This window comes from Hippopotamus amphibius, chromosome 9 (assembly GCF_030028045.1).
Source record: "Hippopotamus amphibius kiboko isolate mHipAmp2 chromosome 9, mHipAmp2.hap2, whole genome shotgun sequence".
NCBI classification, from domain to species: Eukaryota; Metazoa; Chordata; class Mammalia; order Artiodactyla; family Hippopotamidae; genus Hippopotamus; species Hippopotamus amphibius.
The window spans coordinates 45,236,947-45,252,669 of NC_080194.1; the positions used below are offsets into that span (position 1 = coordinate 45,236,947).

General features: G+C 51.0%; 2 protein-coding genes across 2 annotated transcripts; one reads left to right on the forward strand and one right to left on the reverse strand.

The window, feature by feature from the left end:
* The first annotated feature begins 244 nt into the window (after positions 1-244).
* Positions 245-14,889, forward strand: MOGAT2 (monoacylglycerol O-acyltransferase 2). Its single transcript, XM_057749818.1, has 6 exons — positions 245-335; positions 5,170-5,348; positions 11,790-11,994; positions 12,309-12,483; positions 13,121-13,320; positions 14,735-14,889. Exons 1-6 carry the CDS (start codon positions 245-247, stop codon positions 14,887-14,889), a joined length of 1,005 nt encoding a protein of 334 aa, XP_057605801.1.
* Positions 8,904-10,921, reverse strand: LOC130860151 (tubulin alpha-1 chain-like). Its single transcript, XM_057748015.1, has 2 exons — positions 9,473-10,921; positions 8,904-8,913 (listed from the first exon to the last, which is right to left on the reverse strand). Exons 1-2 carry the CDS (start codon positions 10,822-10,824, stop codon positions 8,904-8,906), a joined length of 1,362 nt encoding a protein of 453 aa, XP_057603998.1. The 5' UTR covers positions 10,825-10,921.
* Positions 14,890-15,723: the final 834 nt, after the last annotated feature.

The window sequence follows — 15,723 nt, forward strand, 5'->3', positions numbered from 1 at the left end:
CTGGCTCCAGGGCAGGTGGGTTCAAAGGTTTCTCCTAGGAAACAGACCCTTGCCAGGGCGGGGACAGGGAGGAACTGGGCTGGGCAGGCCGGGGTGGGGCACCCTCCTCCCCGACCACTAATGCTTACTCAACCTCTCCCCGACCACTAATGCTTACTCAACCTCCGGTGGCAACGAAAACCGGTAGGTGCCTCAGATCACAGCAGGCCTCAGAGAAGCCTCCAGAATCACCCAAGGAGACAGCATGGTGAAGTTTGCACCCTTGTCCATGCCATGGGAGCGCAGGATGCAGACCTTCGTAGTCCTGCAGTGGATTTTCTCCTTTCTGGCTCTGGGTAAGGCGGGCTGGGCTCGGGGGATGGGAGGCCATGGGATTCTTCGTCTTACCTGACTGGGTAGGAACTGCTCCCCCCAGGGCTAGTGTTCAGCCTGTACACCGATGCCACTATACGGGGGCTAAACTATGGACATACTCTTTACAGGCTAGTCAACAGCCATTTCACACACACACACACACACACACAATACCATACACACACCCCAGGTCCTCCCTCAGAACCTGCTTGAAATTTTGCAGCTGCAGCATTCATCCCCAGCAAAGCAAGCCCTCTAGTTCCTTGCCCCTAACATCGCTGATGATTGACCTGTGTCTCTGCCCTAAGGGTTCTTAAACCATTTAAAATATCCCTGGTTACCCTCATTACGCAGATGAACAGAGAAGCTAAGGGCCTTACATGTCCAAGGCTGTAGGCCTGGGCTCCTCCTACTGCCAGGGGAGGAAAGGGAAGGAGACAGAGGGAGGAGAGAGGGCTGAGGGTGTGGGAGGAAGTGGGGAGCAGGGGGAGGAGGGCGACCTCCAGGGCCGGTGACAAGTCCCTTCGCTCCTGGGCAAAGGGCAGTGGGGGCCCAGAGCCAGGTGGGCTGAGGCCTGCAGATCACAGGGAATGAGGGACATCTGGTCCCGCTGGCCTTGGGGGAGCTTTGCCAGCAGGAGCGTGTGTGACTGGCTGCACCTACCCCCAGCCCAGCCCGGGATACTGGGAGTGTCAAGAGCCGCGCAGAGAAGTCAAGTAGCTCTGGGCCTGCAGCTAGAGGGAGAGCGGCTGAGAAAAGGGATCTGGGCCCACTGGTGTCAGGAACAGGAGCTTGTAACTTGTCCCTTATCTTGGAGACAAAGGGGAGTGCCAGGAGGGCTTTAGGTACAGGAGTGACAAGGTCCAGTCTCTGTGGGACAGGTCTCAGTGCCTGAAGTCTATGGAGCTGCTGCATTTGGGGTGTGGGGGTAGACTGATGACAGGGCGCAGCCACAGTCTACATCAGGGGTCACCAACGTATGTGGCATGGGCCAAATCCAGCCCATGCATTTTTTGCATTTGTACAACCCATGAACAAAGAATAGTTTTTGCATGTGTACAACCCATGAACAAAGAATAGTTTTTACATTTTAAATGCTTGCCTAATTTAAGTGATCACATGCCTATGTAATATCTTCCAAGTTGTCCCATAGAGCTGCAAAGTATAAAATATGTACAATCTGGCCCTTTAAGAAAAAGATTGCCTCCCCTGGTCTAGGGTGGCTGGCAATGGGTAGAGAAAAGGGACCCCTTTTCAAAGATACTTAGGAGTTGGGTCCAGGGGGCAGGATCGAAAGGCTGGCAGGAGAGTTAGGGCTTCCAGTGGGGAAATTAACACCACACACCCAGTGACAGCGGGTTCACACTGGACATAGAACAAGCATTGGAGGAGGGGCAAAGAAGTGGCCAGAGAATCAACTAGGACCTGTCACCAAGGACTCAGGCCCAGAAACAAACACTTTCCAATGGGTGATATGTTTACTCTGTTTCCTTTCCTCTCCTCTATAACTCACACCTCACATAGGAAGGTAAGTAAGCTCCATTCAAACAGCTGGTCTTGTTCTCAGCTCCTAGCAGAGTTGGTGTTGATAAATGTTTATTGAATGCGTGAATGTTGGGAGCTTGATGTAGCCAAAATAGTAGAATTGAATGTCAGGTCCCATCCTAGTAGCTTGCTGTGGGACCTTAGTCAATTTGCGTACCCCTCTGGGCCTCTGTAAAGTGGGGTTTTACATTTTTCCTTCCTGGTGTTAGAGGTGAAAGAAGGTGTCTCACTTCTTAAGGGACTGAAAAGATCTCCAAGTTTGGGTTTTATCTGCTGACAGGAGTTAGAGAGTGAGCCCGGGGTGAGGGGGATGGTGGGGAATTCTCTCTGTTAAGTGCAAGTGCCTCTTGTGTAGGTTTTTTCTTAACCTTAACATGCTGTGTTAGTTACAAAAAAGAATACATAATGTTGTAACACATCAAAACAAAATGTGTATTCTAAAAATAAAAGAATTCCCCACATCCTACCCTCCACTGAGCCACTATTTTTTTTTTTTTTTTGGCCATGTGCATCGTGGCTTGTGTGAAAGCAGCAGTGACGGCACAGAGTCCTAACCACTGGACTGCCAGGGAATTCCCTCCAGGGAGCCACTATTAACAACTCAGTTTTATTCTCTAGAGGCAGTTTCCTGAAAGTGGGGATGACCCACATAGACTTTAAAAAAAAAAAAATTATTTATTTATTTAATTTATTGGTTGTACTGGGTCTTCGTTGCTGAGCACGGGCATTCTGTAGTTGTGGAGAGTGGGGGCTACTCTTCCATGCGATGCGCAGGCTTCTGATTGCAGTGGCTTCTCTTGTTGCAGAGCACGGGCTCCAGGCACATGGGCTTCAGTAGTTGCAATGCGTGGGTTCAGTAGTTGTGGCTCACGGGCTCTAGCGCACAAGCTCAGTAGTTGTGGCACACGGGCTTAGTTGCTCCTTGGCATGTGGGATCTTCCCAGACCAGGGATCGAACCCATGTCCCCTGCCTTGACAGGTGGATTCTTAACCACTGCGCCACCAGGGAAGCCTGACCCACATAGACTTTTGATTTTGCCCAAGGGCAGAGAGTCCTAGCTGAGGTTCATTATAATTTTTTTCACATTGAATATGTGTTATGTTAAAAAAAAAAAATCCAAGTCAACCACCCAGCCATCCTTATACCTTATCTCCTGGCATCTGCCTCCTCCCTCCAGATCTGCAGGGGTCTTTCCATCCTCTATGTGTGAGCATCCACAAGTGTGGACATGTTCTTTTTCATGAAAATAGCGGCATTTTATTCCCACTCTTCTACAACTTTCCCTTTCAAGTTTTTTATTAAAAAATATTTAAGGCAAACAAAAAAGTGATCAACTCACAAGAAATGTGGTTCGTCCTTTCCTGCCTCCTCCAGGAATCACAAGGCTGATGTGAGAGCATGGGTTCCAGCAGCCGCTGGCCAGCAGGCCTGGGAAGGAGGGGAGATGCCTGGAGGGGGAGCTGCCTGAGATTGTAGTGACTCAGGGCTACCATTACTCAGGGCTGTTTAAGAGACGCCAGATGTCTGGGTTTGAGTGTGAAGCCTTCCCATTTTTCATTATTAGTGACTAATTCAGTACTATTTTAAAATAAGGTGCAGAGGTGGAAGCAACCCAAGTGTCCATTGGTCCATTGATGGATGAATGGATAGAAAATGCCACAAATAACACAATGGAATGATATTCAGCTATAAAAAGGAAGGAGTTTCTGAAACATGCAACAACATGGATGAATCTTGAGGGCATTATGCTAAGAGAGATTAGCTGGTCACACACACACACACAGACACACACACACTTTATGATTCCTCTTATATGAGGTTCGTAGACTAATCAAATTCATAGAGACAGAAAAGAGAATGGTGTTCCGCAGGGGCTGTGGGAGGGGGACATGGGAGTTTTTGTTTAATGGGTACAGAGGTTCAGTTTGGGAAAATGAAAAGAGTTCCGGAAGTGGATGGTCATGATGGTCAACGTGAATGAATTTAATGCCACTGAACTCTACAGTTAAACATGGTTCCGATGATAAAGTCTATCTCACGTATATTTTACCACCATAGATATTAAAACAACAACAACAACAACAACAAAGTGCCCCAAACACAACACTGGAAAGTCAGCTCCACGAGGGCAGGAATTTCTATCTGTTGTTCACGGCTGAACCACCAACACCTGGCACATCAGAGGTGCTCTGTGTGAAGGGAACATCTGTGAGCCTCAACCTATTTTCTCTGGCTTATGAAATTTACTACTGTTCAGACTGGGTCAAAAGTCCCCTTCTCCTGGAAGCCTGCCAGGAATGACAGACCCAGTCTACCCTACTTTCAAATGCAATACAACTGGAGGCTGATATTTGCAGGAGTGTGAGTGCATGGTGTTGAGTGGAAGGAATGGGTTTGGGAGGGAGAAACCATCTCTGGGAGTGATGGTCCATTGGCATCAGGCTAGGGTCAGCCCCACAGCATTAGCTTGCGGCAAGGGACTTGGAATCGTCGGTAAGAAAGTATTTCCTCACTTGGCCTGGTCTTAGCCATGCTGCGCCCCAACCCATGAACCAGCCACAGGTTGGCCTCTTCCTTCCTCCCTCCTTCAGCAGGAAAGAGCATGACAGGCAGAGGGAACAGCATAAGCAAAAGCTAAGAGATTGAAACTCAGTCTCTCAGTGTAGGCACATTGAGTGGTTTCATGTGGCCAGAGCATGGGGTGCATGTGGGTGAGTGAGCTTGGAGCAAGACAGGGATCAGGCCAGCCATGGGGAGCCTGAATGCCAGGCTGAGCTACATGGGCTGTTTCTAAAGTTATGAGAAAGCCATGGAAGGCCTTTAATTAGAGGGGGGGATCTGGCAGGATTTATCTATGGAAGGATGGGCAGAGAGTGGACAGAGAGAGGGCTAGGCAGAGAGACTGTCTCCTTTTTGTCTGGGGTCCCAAAGGATGGAAACTAGAAACCGTTAATCTAGGCACTTCTCCCCAAGCATTTATTGAGCACTGGGTGAATACAGACTACTTTACTGGACAGAGAGGGAGGTAGAGGGGGAGAGTGGAGTGAATAAGCAGCCTGGTGCCATGGGAAAGAGTGAGTTTGGAATTAGGCTGAACTGGCTTCACATGCAGGCTCCCAGGGTGACACTGGATGGGCTGCATTCCTTCCTCCTTGAAGGCATCAGAGGGAGTGAGGGCTGGACAGGACAGTGCTTCTAGTGCTGGGCCTGTGGGGAGGAAGCCTTCCTTCACGCCTCTGACTACTGATGGTTCCTGCTTCCCTCCCCAGGCCAGATCTGCATTGCAGTCTTCATAGGCCTCTTGTTCACAAGATTCTGGATCTTCAGTATCCTGTATGCGACCTGGTGGTACCTGGACCAAGACAAGCCATGGCAGGGGGGCAGGCGCATTGAGGCCTTAAGGCGCTGGGTCATATGGAAGTACATGAAGGACTATTTCCCCATCTCGGTAAGTAATAGCACTGGCTGGGTTGTGGCCAGAACCATAGTGTCTCATGCGTCCATGGGGAAGCATGGCCTTGTGTGCAGTGAGCAAAAGACTGGGCAGGGAGGCAGGAGCCGGGCTTCCACCATTATGTGGCCTGGGGAAGAGTCCAGCTTCTATCTGGCCATGGTTTCCCACCTGTAAGGATGTGGGGTAAATATGAGGACTGATGAATGAACAGGATTTGAAGGAGCCCTGCGGGCTGTATAGTGTGCACGTGTATGTATCTCACAGGTGTAAACCCCTCAGCAGCCATGCTTGGGGGTGAAGTTAATAAACTTAAGGTCCTAAGAGACCATCTAGCCCCACACTTCATGAGGTGAGGAGACTAACCCCTAGAGAGGGACGAGGATATGATAAAGGTCACATAAAAAGCTCTTTTACTGGTTTAAAGTTTGTACACTGAGTGAGTTTAAAGGGACAGGGGAGAGGACCGTGGACTTGTTCTCAGATTCTCTAATCTGCCCTTCAGTGTGGTATGTTATGCATCCTTGGACAAGGCCTTGCCTCCTTCTAAGTCTTAGTTTACAAATGTATCCAGTGAGCACGCTGATCCCTCCCACCTAAATGATTTTGGATCTCTGACTTTCTGACTCAGGGTACCTCATGGCCATTTGGACACTTGACCCTGGACCCAAAGTTCAGTCCTGAGTGAGCAGAGTCCTTGATTTGAGTGAACTGACCTTTGGCTCCTTTCCTGAATCCCAGACAGATTAAAGTCTTGGATATATGCAATTGAGCAGGGATGATTTATCGACCAGATAGGATAGGGAAGGCAATGGGGACCTAGAGAGGTGTCAGGCAGGGGCAGGTGGCCCTTCTCTGGAAACAGGAGAGAAGAAATATATAGAGTGTGGCCTCTGGAGCTAAACAGACTAGGTTCTATTATCAGTTCTGCAGCATAACATTGGTGTGACTATGGTTGAGTTACACAGTCTCTCTGAGCCTCAGTTTCCTCATATGTAAAGTGGAGATGATGCCATATATATCATTGGGTTGGGTGGATTCCATGAGACAGCGGGTAAAGCACTTTGTATGTTCTCAGTAAATTAGTAGTTTGTATTACTTTACTGAATCACTAGGGATTCTAGGGAGACTTGGGCATGGTTGTGGGTGTAGGGAGGACTCTGATATCCCAGAGTCCAGCTGCTCTGACCCTCACACCTGCATGGCTTCTCCCACCCCATCTGGGAGCTCCACGTCTTCCTGGCCCTCCAGGAATCAGGTCCCCAGCTGGTAAAGGGATAGGGAATGGAGGAAACAGGCTCAGAGAGGGTAACAGCTTGGCCAAGTCACAGGCACTCAGCTGCAGAGTCAGAGCTCCTGCCTTGCTCCTTTCTGAGAGTCCTGGGACCCAGCAAGAACTAGCAAAGGCTGGGCAACAACTGGGGTGCAGGAGCCCTTAGCACCCAGTGAGCAGGGCCTCCTGGGCAAAGGGCAAAGGTGGGGTGGGGCAGGGCAAGTCTGGGCAGAGAGGGGTGGGAATTTGGCTGGCAGAGGCTTCCATGCGCATTAGGGGTGATAGATGTTGAAGGGCAGAGTGAATGGGCAGTGCTGAGCTAACCTGAGTGGCCCAGGTCGGTGCAGTCTTCCCTGACCCCATATCTGCTTCCTCTGCCACGTGCCTTCCCTGGACCTTGTTAGCAGAAACGAGCAGGGTTTGCTGGGTCACTAGAGGAGCTACGGGCACTTCCTGGGCAGAGTCCCTCATCCCCACCCCAGGACCTCTGAGCTTTGAGATTCTGAATTCCCATCCCTCCCTCTCCTCTTCCCAGGCTCGCTCTTCTGTGCCAGGAAGGCCAGGGTTTCCATGGGAAAGTGTGGCCTGTAGTCTGAGAGTATTTGTGACATCAGCCACCAAGCCAAAGAAAACCATAAGCAGTTTCAGGCCTCAGGTAGAGCTTTGTGGGCTCTGGCTCTGTGGTCTCACTCCACGCTGTGAGCTGAATCCTGAGTCTACCAGGGAAGGAAAGGTGGCCTGCAAAGGGAACAGGGCAAGTGCAGGCCCAGAAGCCTGCATGGTTTCTGCGCAATAGTGTGACTAAAGCAGAAGGTGCACCTGGAGATAAGGCTGGAGCTGTTTTTAAGGATAAGGTAACAGAGGCCAATGCAGGCCGTTCCACAGAACTGACCTCTTCAACTGAAAGCTCTCTAGGGGGCTGTCTTTCTGCCATCCTGGGGCCTCCAAAGGACAGCATCTGGCTCTTTTTACAGATGGAGCTGCTGACAGTTGCAGAAAATGATGCTGAGCGGCTCTGTGCCTGTCCTCTCCACCATTCCCCTGCTCCTCTCCCAGACAGTTAGCTCCACAGGAGGGTTTCCTCAACCCTGGCACTACTGACACTTGGGGAACACTGGACTTGTTTTGCAGAAATTCCATGTGCACAGTGTTCAGGATTGTTGCCCGCTGCAGGCCTGGGGGATCGCCACCAGCAGAGGATGGGCAGTATCACCAGGTGGCCTGCAGCGGGCGAGGGGGTGAGCACTTTAACTTGCCTGTCCTGGGCTGGGAGCCTGCAGGGATGACACCTTGGCCTGCAGATTCTGGACCCCACCATCTCCCTGGAGACCCTGCAGCTCATCCACATGCTTTCACAGTGCAGGCCCTGCAGGGACCTTAGGGTGGCCAGGAGGTAGGGGGCCCCAGGTAAGGAGTCCCCATTCTGCTGGAGTTCCCCCACATTCACCAGCCTCTGCACTCCCTGACACATGCATGCGGATTCCTGAGCCTCCATCTGTTCTTACTGTGATTTTATGAACTAGCATCTAGTGGTGAATGTCAAGCAAAATTAGGGAACTGTCTCTGTGTCTTGGAACTTTCTAACCTCACCCTTAGCTTTCCTAAAGAGCTAATGGTGGAGAATCAGGCAAAGTCTCCCCCAGGAGGAGCTGCCTCCACCTCCTGTTACCATTCTTAGCACAGCTGGTGACATTCTGCACACCTTGTCTTGCTCTTTGCTTTTTCACCTGACAAGTGATTGTGGCATCTTCCCCTATCAGGACAGGAAGAGCTGTGTCATACATCCCTATGGCTACCCAGAGGCCCATGAGGGAATGTTCCATAATTTGTCTGAAAGGGCCCTGTTGATGGACATTCGAGTGAATGCCAAGTTTTGGTATTACCAAAAAATGATGCTTTAGTTAATAATCTTGTTCAGATGTCATTTTGCACAAGTGTGAGAAATTCCGTAGCTAAATTCCTCAGCATTGGAGTTGCTGGCTTAAAAGGTCAGTTACACTTTCAGTTGTAATATTGATAAATATTGCCTCGTTGCCTTTAGGGAAGTTGTATGAAATTATTTTCCCACTAGCTGAGAAAGAGAATTCATAAGCAAATGCTTCAGTGAGGGGAGCCAGGTATGTTTAAAGAAACACACCGAGATGGGTTCCTAAGGAAACACCTTTCCCCATGAGAATAACCAGGAATAGCTCTGCTTGTCCTTATTTTCATATCCAGTAAATCCCCACTGAATGAGTGGAAGAGGTTTGTCCTCATCTGGGAAGAAATGACATCTCCACCTATGCCTTTCTGCAAAGGATCAAGGGTAACCGGAGGGCATACTGGGAGGGTGGGAGTTTGCAGAGATCAAGTCCAGATCAAGGACAGGACAATTTGGGGCTGTTCAGTTTGGGTAGGGCAGATAGGCTCAGACCCCCATTGTTGTCTCTTGGGTCCCACCAGGCTGCTCTGAGAGCGGGCAGCCAGGCCTCTGGGGCCCGAAGGCAACAAGAATTCTCAGGGTCATTCTGAAAATTTCAGCTCAGTGACAGGGTGAACTTTCACGGTGCCAAAGCTGAGCCAGAGTGAAATGGACTGCCTGCACCTGGAAGTGCACATTGCAGGGTCTGTGCAGAATTGTCAGGGAGCCTCCTGCCAGGGTCTCAAGGCTTGGGTCAGGGGCTGCAAGGCCTCCAACTCTGATGGCTGTGCCTCCCAGAGCACAGGGCTCTGTAAAGGATGGGCCCTGCAGTTCCTGGCAGAATGGGGAAGGGGTTGGTCTCACACACACACAATCCCTGCCCCTGGCAGTAGTCTTTGCCATTGAAGCCTGCCCCTTCCATCCTCATACCATTTTTTTTTTTTTGACATTGAAAATAGAAATGTCACTTTTATTGACAAGATAGGGCCACAATGGGCAGCTTCAGAGAACACAAGACAGTTGTAAGACAAGAGTGTAAAATTGCAGTAGTCAGGTGAGTACTCTTCACCCTCATCCTCTCCCTCAGCACTATCGGCTCCAACCTCCTCATAATCCTTCTCAAGGGCAGCCATGTCCTCACGGGCCTCAGAAAACTCTCCTTCCTCCATGCCCTCACCCACGTACCAGTGAACAAAGGCACGCATGGCGTACATCAGGTCAAACTTGTGGTCCAGGAGAGCCCAGGCCTCAGCGATGGCTGTGGTGTTGCTCAGCATGCACACAGCTCGCTGTACTCTGGTCAGGTCTCCACCAGGGACCACGGTGGGAGGCTGGTAGTTGATGCCAACTTTGAAGCCAGTGGGGCACCAGTCCACAAACTGGATGCTGCGCTTGGTCTTGATGGTGGCAATGGCAGCATTGACATCTTTGGGAACCACGTCGCCATGGTACAACAGGCAGCAGGCCATGTATTTACCGTGGCGAGGGTCGCATTTCACCATCTGGTTGGCTGGCTCAAAGCAAGCATTGGTGATCTCTGCTACAGTAAGCTGTTCATGGTAGGCTTTCTCAGCAGAGATGACAGGGGCATATGTGGCCAGAGGGAAGTGGATGCGGGGATAGGGCACCAGGTTGGTCTGGAATTCTGTCAGATCGACATTCAGGGCTCCATCAAATCTCAGGGAAGCAGTGATGGAGGACACAATCTGGCTCATGAGGCGGTTAAGATTCGTGTAGGCTGGGCACTCGATATGGAGGTTTCTACGACAGATGTCATAGATGGCCTCACTGTCTACCATGAAGGCACAATCAGAGTGCTCCAGAGTGGTGTGGGTGGTGAGGATGGAGTTGTAGGGCTCAACGACAGCTGTGGAAACCTGAGGAGCTGGGTAAATAGAGAACTCCAGCTTGGACTTCTTGCCATAATCGACAGAGAGACGTTCCATCAGCAGGGAGGTGAACCCAGAACCAGTTCCCCCACCAAAGCTGTGGAAAACCAGGAAGCCCTGAAGACCTGTGCACTGGTCAGCCAGTTTCCGAATTCGGTCTAAGACGAGGTCAATGATCTCCTTGCCAATGGTGTAGTGACCTCGGGCATAGTTATTGGCAGCATCTTCCTTGCCTGTGATGAGCTGCTCAGGGTGGAAGAGCTGGCGGTCGCTGCCAGTGTGAACTTCATCAATGACTGTGGGTTCCAGGTCTACAAATACTGCCCTGGGCACGTGCTTGCCAGCGCCTGTCTCACTGAAGAAAGTATTGAAGGAGTCATCTCCTCCCCCAATTGTCTTGTCACTTGGCATCTGGCCATCGGGCTGGATGCCATGTTCTGGGCAGTAGAGCTCCCAGCAGGCATTGCCAATCTGGACACCAGCCTGGCCAACGTGGATGGAGATGCACTCGCGTATGACTGAGACATGTAGGGTTCCGCGGGGCTGGAGGAGGCGAGGGGACTGCCACGAAGACCTCCCACTGACAGACTACCAAGGAGTCCGGAGGAGTAGTGAGCCATCCTCATACCACTTTGCCTGGGAGCTGCTAATGACAAACAGCTCTCCTCTCCCGCTCCCTCTACAATGTCTGATGGTCTCTGCTGCACGCTCCATGCTGCAGGACTGACCAGACCAGGGCAGAGCTGCCAATGGCCAGGGAAAGAGGTGGATGAATGGCAATGAAGGTCTGATACGGGCAGAGCAGATAACCACCAGGGAGACACTTGCATTGTACAGAGGGGTAAAGAGGACTTGCGCCAGCCTCCAGGCCTGCATACTCTTTCAACCACCCCAGATATATCTTGCGAATGCTCACTCCCAGGTCCTAAGTGCCAAATTTTCTCATAGGAAGTTTTGTTAAAATAGGGCTCTTTGAGCATAGTGGCACCCCTGTGTGGCCCTTGATGGTGTATGAACTATACCAATTATAATTCAATATATCGATTATGATTATCCTGTCCTGTAGTCTTGGTAATTCCAAGGCACTCATAGACCTGAGCTTCTCAGCAGTCCTGGGAGTTAGGTGGGACAGGGTCAAATGTCCGCATTTGATAAATTAAAAACAAGAGAGGGAAGGAATTTGTCCAAATCCAGCAGTGGGTCTGAGACACAGTTGGCACCACAGTCTCCCTGGATGCATTCAAATGCATATCTCCATCTTCCTAAGAACCTGAGGCTCAGAGCGGGGAGCATGTTGCCCAAGGACACACTAGTGATGGCAGAATCAGGGAGGGCCTGAGATCCAGCCCCAACTCACCAGGTTGCTGTCCCTGCAGCTGGTCAAGACCGCCGAGCTGGACCCCTCCCGGAACTACCTTGCTGGCTTCCACCCCCATGGGGTCCTGGCAACTGGAGCTTTTACCAACCTGTGTACTGAGAGCACCGGTTTTTCCTCACTGTTCCCTGGCATCTGCCCACATCTGATGATGCTGAACTTGTGGTTCAGGGTACCTTTCTTAAGGGACTACATCATGTCAGGAGGTGAGTCTTCCCACCCCTGGGTAGCCCAGGAGGATGAATGAGGGCTGGAGACACGGAGGAGGGATTTTAGGGAGGGCTTCTAACAATTCTGTACTTCATCTAAGAGCATTGGAGAAGGAGGCTAGACCCGAGGAAGCACTTCCCACAGCTCTGTGCTGAGCAATGAGCTCAGCGAGGGGTTGGGAAGAAGTGGAGAACTCAGTCCCAGGCCTCAGGGAACTCCAGTTGGGGCCTGAGGGGTGGAGCCCAGGCCACATTCTCCCCCACTCTCCCTGCCCCCTTCACACCATACTTGACCTCTTTCCTCTCTCCAGGGCTGGTCACACCAGACAAGGAAAGTGGTGCTCATATTCTGAACAGGAAGGGAGGTGGCAACCTGCTGGCCATCATTGTTGGGGGCGCCCAGGAGGCACTGAACGCCAAGCCTGGAGTCTACAAGCTGGTGCTGCGGAACCGCAAGGGCTTCATCAGGCTCGCCCTGATGCACGGGTATTGGGGGAGAGGGCTCTTGGTTCAGGTGGAGATTGGCAAGGAGTGTATTTTGGTGGGAAGACAGCAGAGACTAATGCAGATCCTATTTTGTCAAGAGGTGATTAGTGCATCCACAATGAAGATTTTATATTGGTGACGTTGTACTGTCTCATTCCTAAATACCCAGAGAAGATTCTAGAAGCGAGATTTGTTGATTAAAGGGACTGTCAAGGGTGGTACTGCTGAAAGCTTGTATTAGATCTGACACCCAGGGGGTCTGGGAGAATGGAGTTTGGGGCATTGATTATATCTATTCTGCTACCTTGGAACATCTTTGAAGAATACAAGATAACTGGGGAAGCTGAGATTTTTCCAGACAGTTTGCAGAGGTTTTATATCTGGGAGGACTCTCTGCAGCATTCTGGTCTCCCTCTCAAGTTACAACTGCCAGGCAGGACCTAGAGGAGCAGGAACATGCCCACAGTCACATAGCCAAGGCTGTAGCAGGTCTGGGAGACACCTGAGGCTTCCTACTTCCTGCCCAGGCCTCTGTCCTCTGCTCCAATTCCTGGTCACTATGTCCCTGCAGGGAGCTATGTGACAAGCTTGCACCTTCTTTCACCTCCCACACGCCCTTTCCCCTGTCTCCCTCCAGGGCAGCTCTGGTGCCGATCTTCTCCTTTGGGGAGAATGACATATTTGACCAGGTTGAGAACGCTCCTGACTCCTGCTTGCGCCGGATACAGAACCGACTGCAGAAGATCATGGGAGTCTCTATCCCGCTCTTCTATGGCCGTGGCATCTTCCAGTACAGCTGTGGTCTTATGCCCTACCGCCGGCCCATCACCACCGTGGGTGAGCCAAGGCCTGGACTGGGAGCAGGAAGGCTACAGGGCAAGGGACCTGGGCAGTGTACTGCAAAGGGACATGCATATGGGCCAGACACGTCCTTGACCTTGTGGATCTCACATTGTAGACAGGGAAACGGACACACAGGCAGTCTGTAAGGCAGTCTGGGATGAGAACTCTAAGAGAGACACAAAGAACAGTAGCCACTGCTGCTTACTGAGCACCTGCTGTGTGCCAGGCACTGCACTAGCCCCTCACATGCGGCAGCTCAGTTATCCCAACAACCTTGGAGGCGGGGACCATCATCCCCATTTTTTTGATGGCAAACTAAGACTCAGAGAAGTTAAATCACTTCCCCAAGGTCCCTGGGCCCTTGAGTAACAAAGCTGAGGCTTGAATCAGAATGTATTTGACTTTTTATTATGCCAAAGAAGGAGGGTTTCATTCTGACAGGAGGCTCTCATAAGGTTTATCAGAGACAATGGATAAAGGGAAGGGCGTGCCAGGTCTGTTAGAATTGTGTGTAAAGGAGCAATCAGCAGGCTATGAATGAGAACCTGCGGGATTTTCCTGTAAATAATGGGCATAGGTGTTAGTGTGTGGACTTAGCACCATCTTTTCAGCTATTTGGACAGCTCATTTGCTTTGTTCTTGGATTCCAAGTAGGTTCCAATGGAAAAGCTTGTAGACAGAGGTCTGTTCATCTCCACCCAATTAGTTCTTAATTGAATACAGACTTGGTCATCCCACTGCACCATCACTTTCCCTGGCTTGTGTGGTAATGGCTTCAAGAATATAATTCACAGCTGCTGCCTCCAGAGCCATTGCCAGGGGAAGAAGGGGGGGGGGGTTTCTTTCTGAGCCAACAAAACCAGTGGAAGGAAGTTAATAGGGCCTCCCACCTCCTCCCTAGAATGAGGGGCACTGCAGGCCAGCATGGAGGGAGAAGAGGGAAGAAGGGCACTTGGGCTGTGGGCTGCCTCCCCCCAGACATATAGGTGCTTCCAATCATGGCATCTGAGGCTCCCAGAACCACCTGGTATGGAGGTTAAGAGCACAGCCCCAGGGCTTAAAACCTGGCACTGATTCTTCCAGGCTATGTGACCTTGAATCAGTTACTTAAGCTTCTTGAGCCTCATTGCCTGACCTGTCAAACAGGAATAAGAGCAGGTTCTATCCCTGTAGGATTGTTAGGATGATTATAGCAGATATTGCTGGTTAATGTCAGCTGCTGGTATGGTTAATATATCAGAATCTTGGAGTTCCCTAATATCTTACAATGCATCACCCAAAAGAGAATTGAAAGGGAGGCATTAAGAGCACTTCCCTGCATGGATGACCGTTGTGGTGGGAACCCCAAGGACCCCTGTAACTTCAGTGGCTCCTGCTCTGGGTCACCACCCTCCTTTGTGTCTTGCAGTGGGGAAGCCCATTGAGGTGCAGAAGACACCACATCCCTCACAGGAAGAGGTGGACGAGCTGCACCAGCGCTACATGAAGGAGCTGAGCAACCTCTTTGAAGCCCACAAGCTCAAGTACAATGTGCCCAGTGACCAACACTTGGAATTCTGCTAGCGCCTCCCCAGAGAAGGGGCTGCCCCAAAGGGCAGGTCTGTCATTAGGGAGAATAGATGGAGGTGCTGTGACTCCAGTAGATTTCCTGGATGTGTCCGTTCAACACATCTTGAAAGCCTTCCATGACTCCTGTGTTTCTAACCCATGCCAGACCTTGAGTCACAACTGGCAACGTGACAGAGGAGACCAGACTCTGGCATCGATGATTTGCACTCCTGCCGTGACTCCTCTTCAAGGGACCCTCTCCTTGGTCTGCCCATATGAGAAATGGGAGAGATGCTGGGAGAGAATGATGTCTGTGGTCTCTGCTCTCTGTGGTCCTGTCACTCCATGGGCGGGAAAAAGAGCAGTTCAATGAGCAGGTTTTCCTTCCTCTGTCTTGAGTGACAGCACAGAAGAAGCCACCAGCTGCAGCCCTTCCTCCTACAAGCTCCCTCACCCTGCATCCTGCCTGGCCCAGCTCCTTCCTCCCTGAGCTGGAGAGGAGGGAGAGGCCACAAAGCCCCTGCACTCACCCTAAGCACCTTTGAGCTTCTGAGTCCTCTGGATCCCAGAGTGGCAGCCAGAGGGGCCTGGAATTTGGGGAAGGAGAATTGCATCTATCACCGGCTGAATGACTGGGGGAGACTTCTCTCTCCCTCTGAGTTTCAGTTTCTCTGAGTGACTAAGATGATCTCTGATCTCAGCTCTGATGTCACATGGGCTGAGAGCTCCCTGTGGCAGTTCTGACTCATTCTTTGTAACTTCAGCCCTGACCTTGGCACAAGAAGGGGGATCCACAAATGTCAAATCATCAACAGAAGGATTCTATCTCACCCTTCTTCTCTTCCTCTC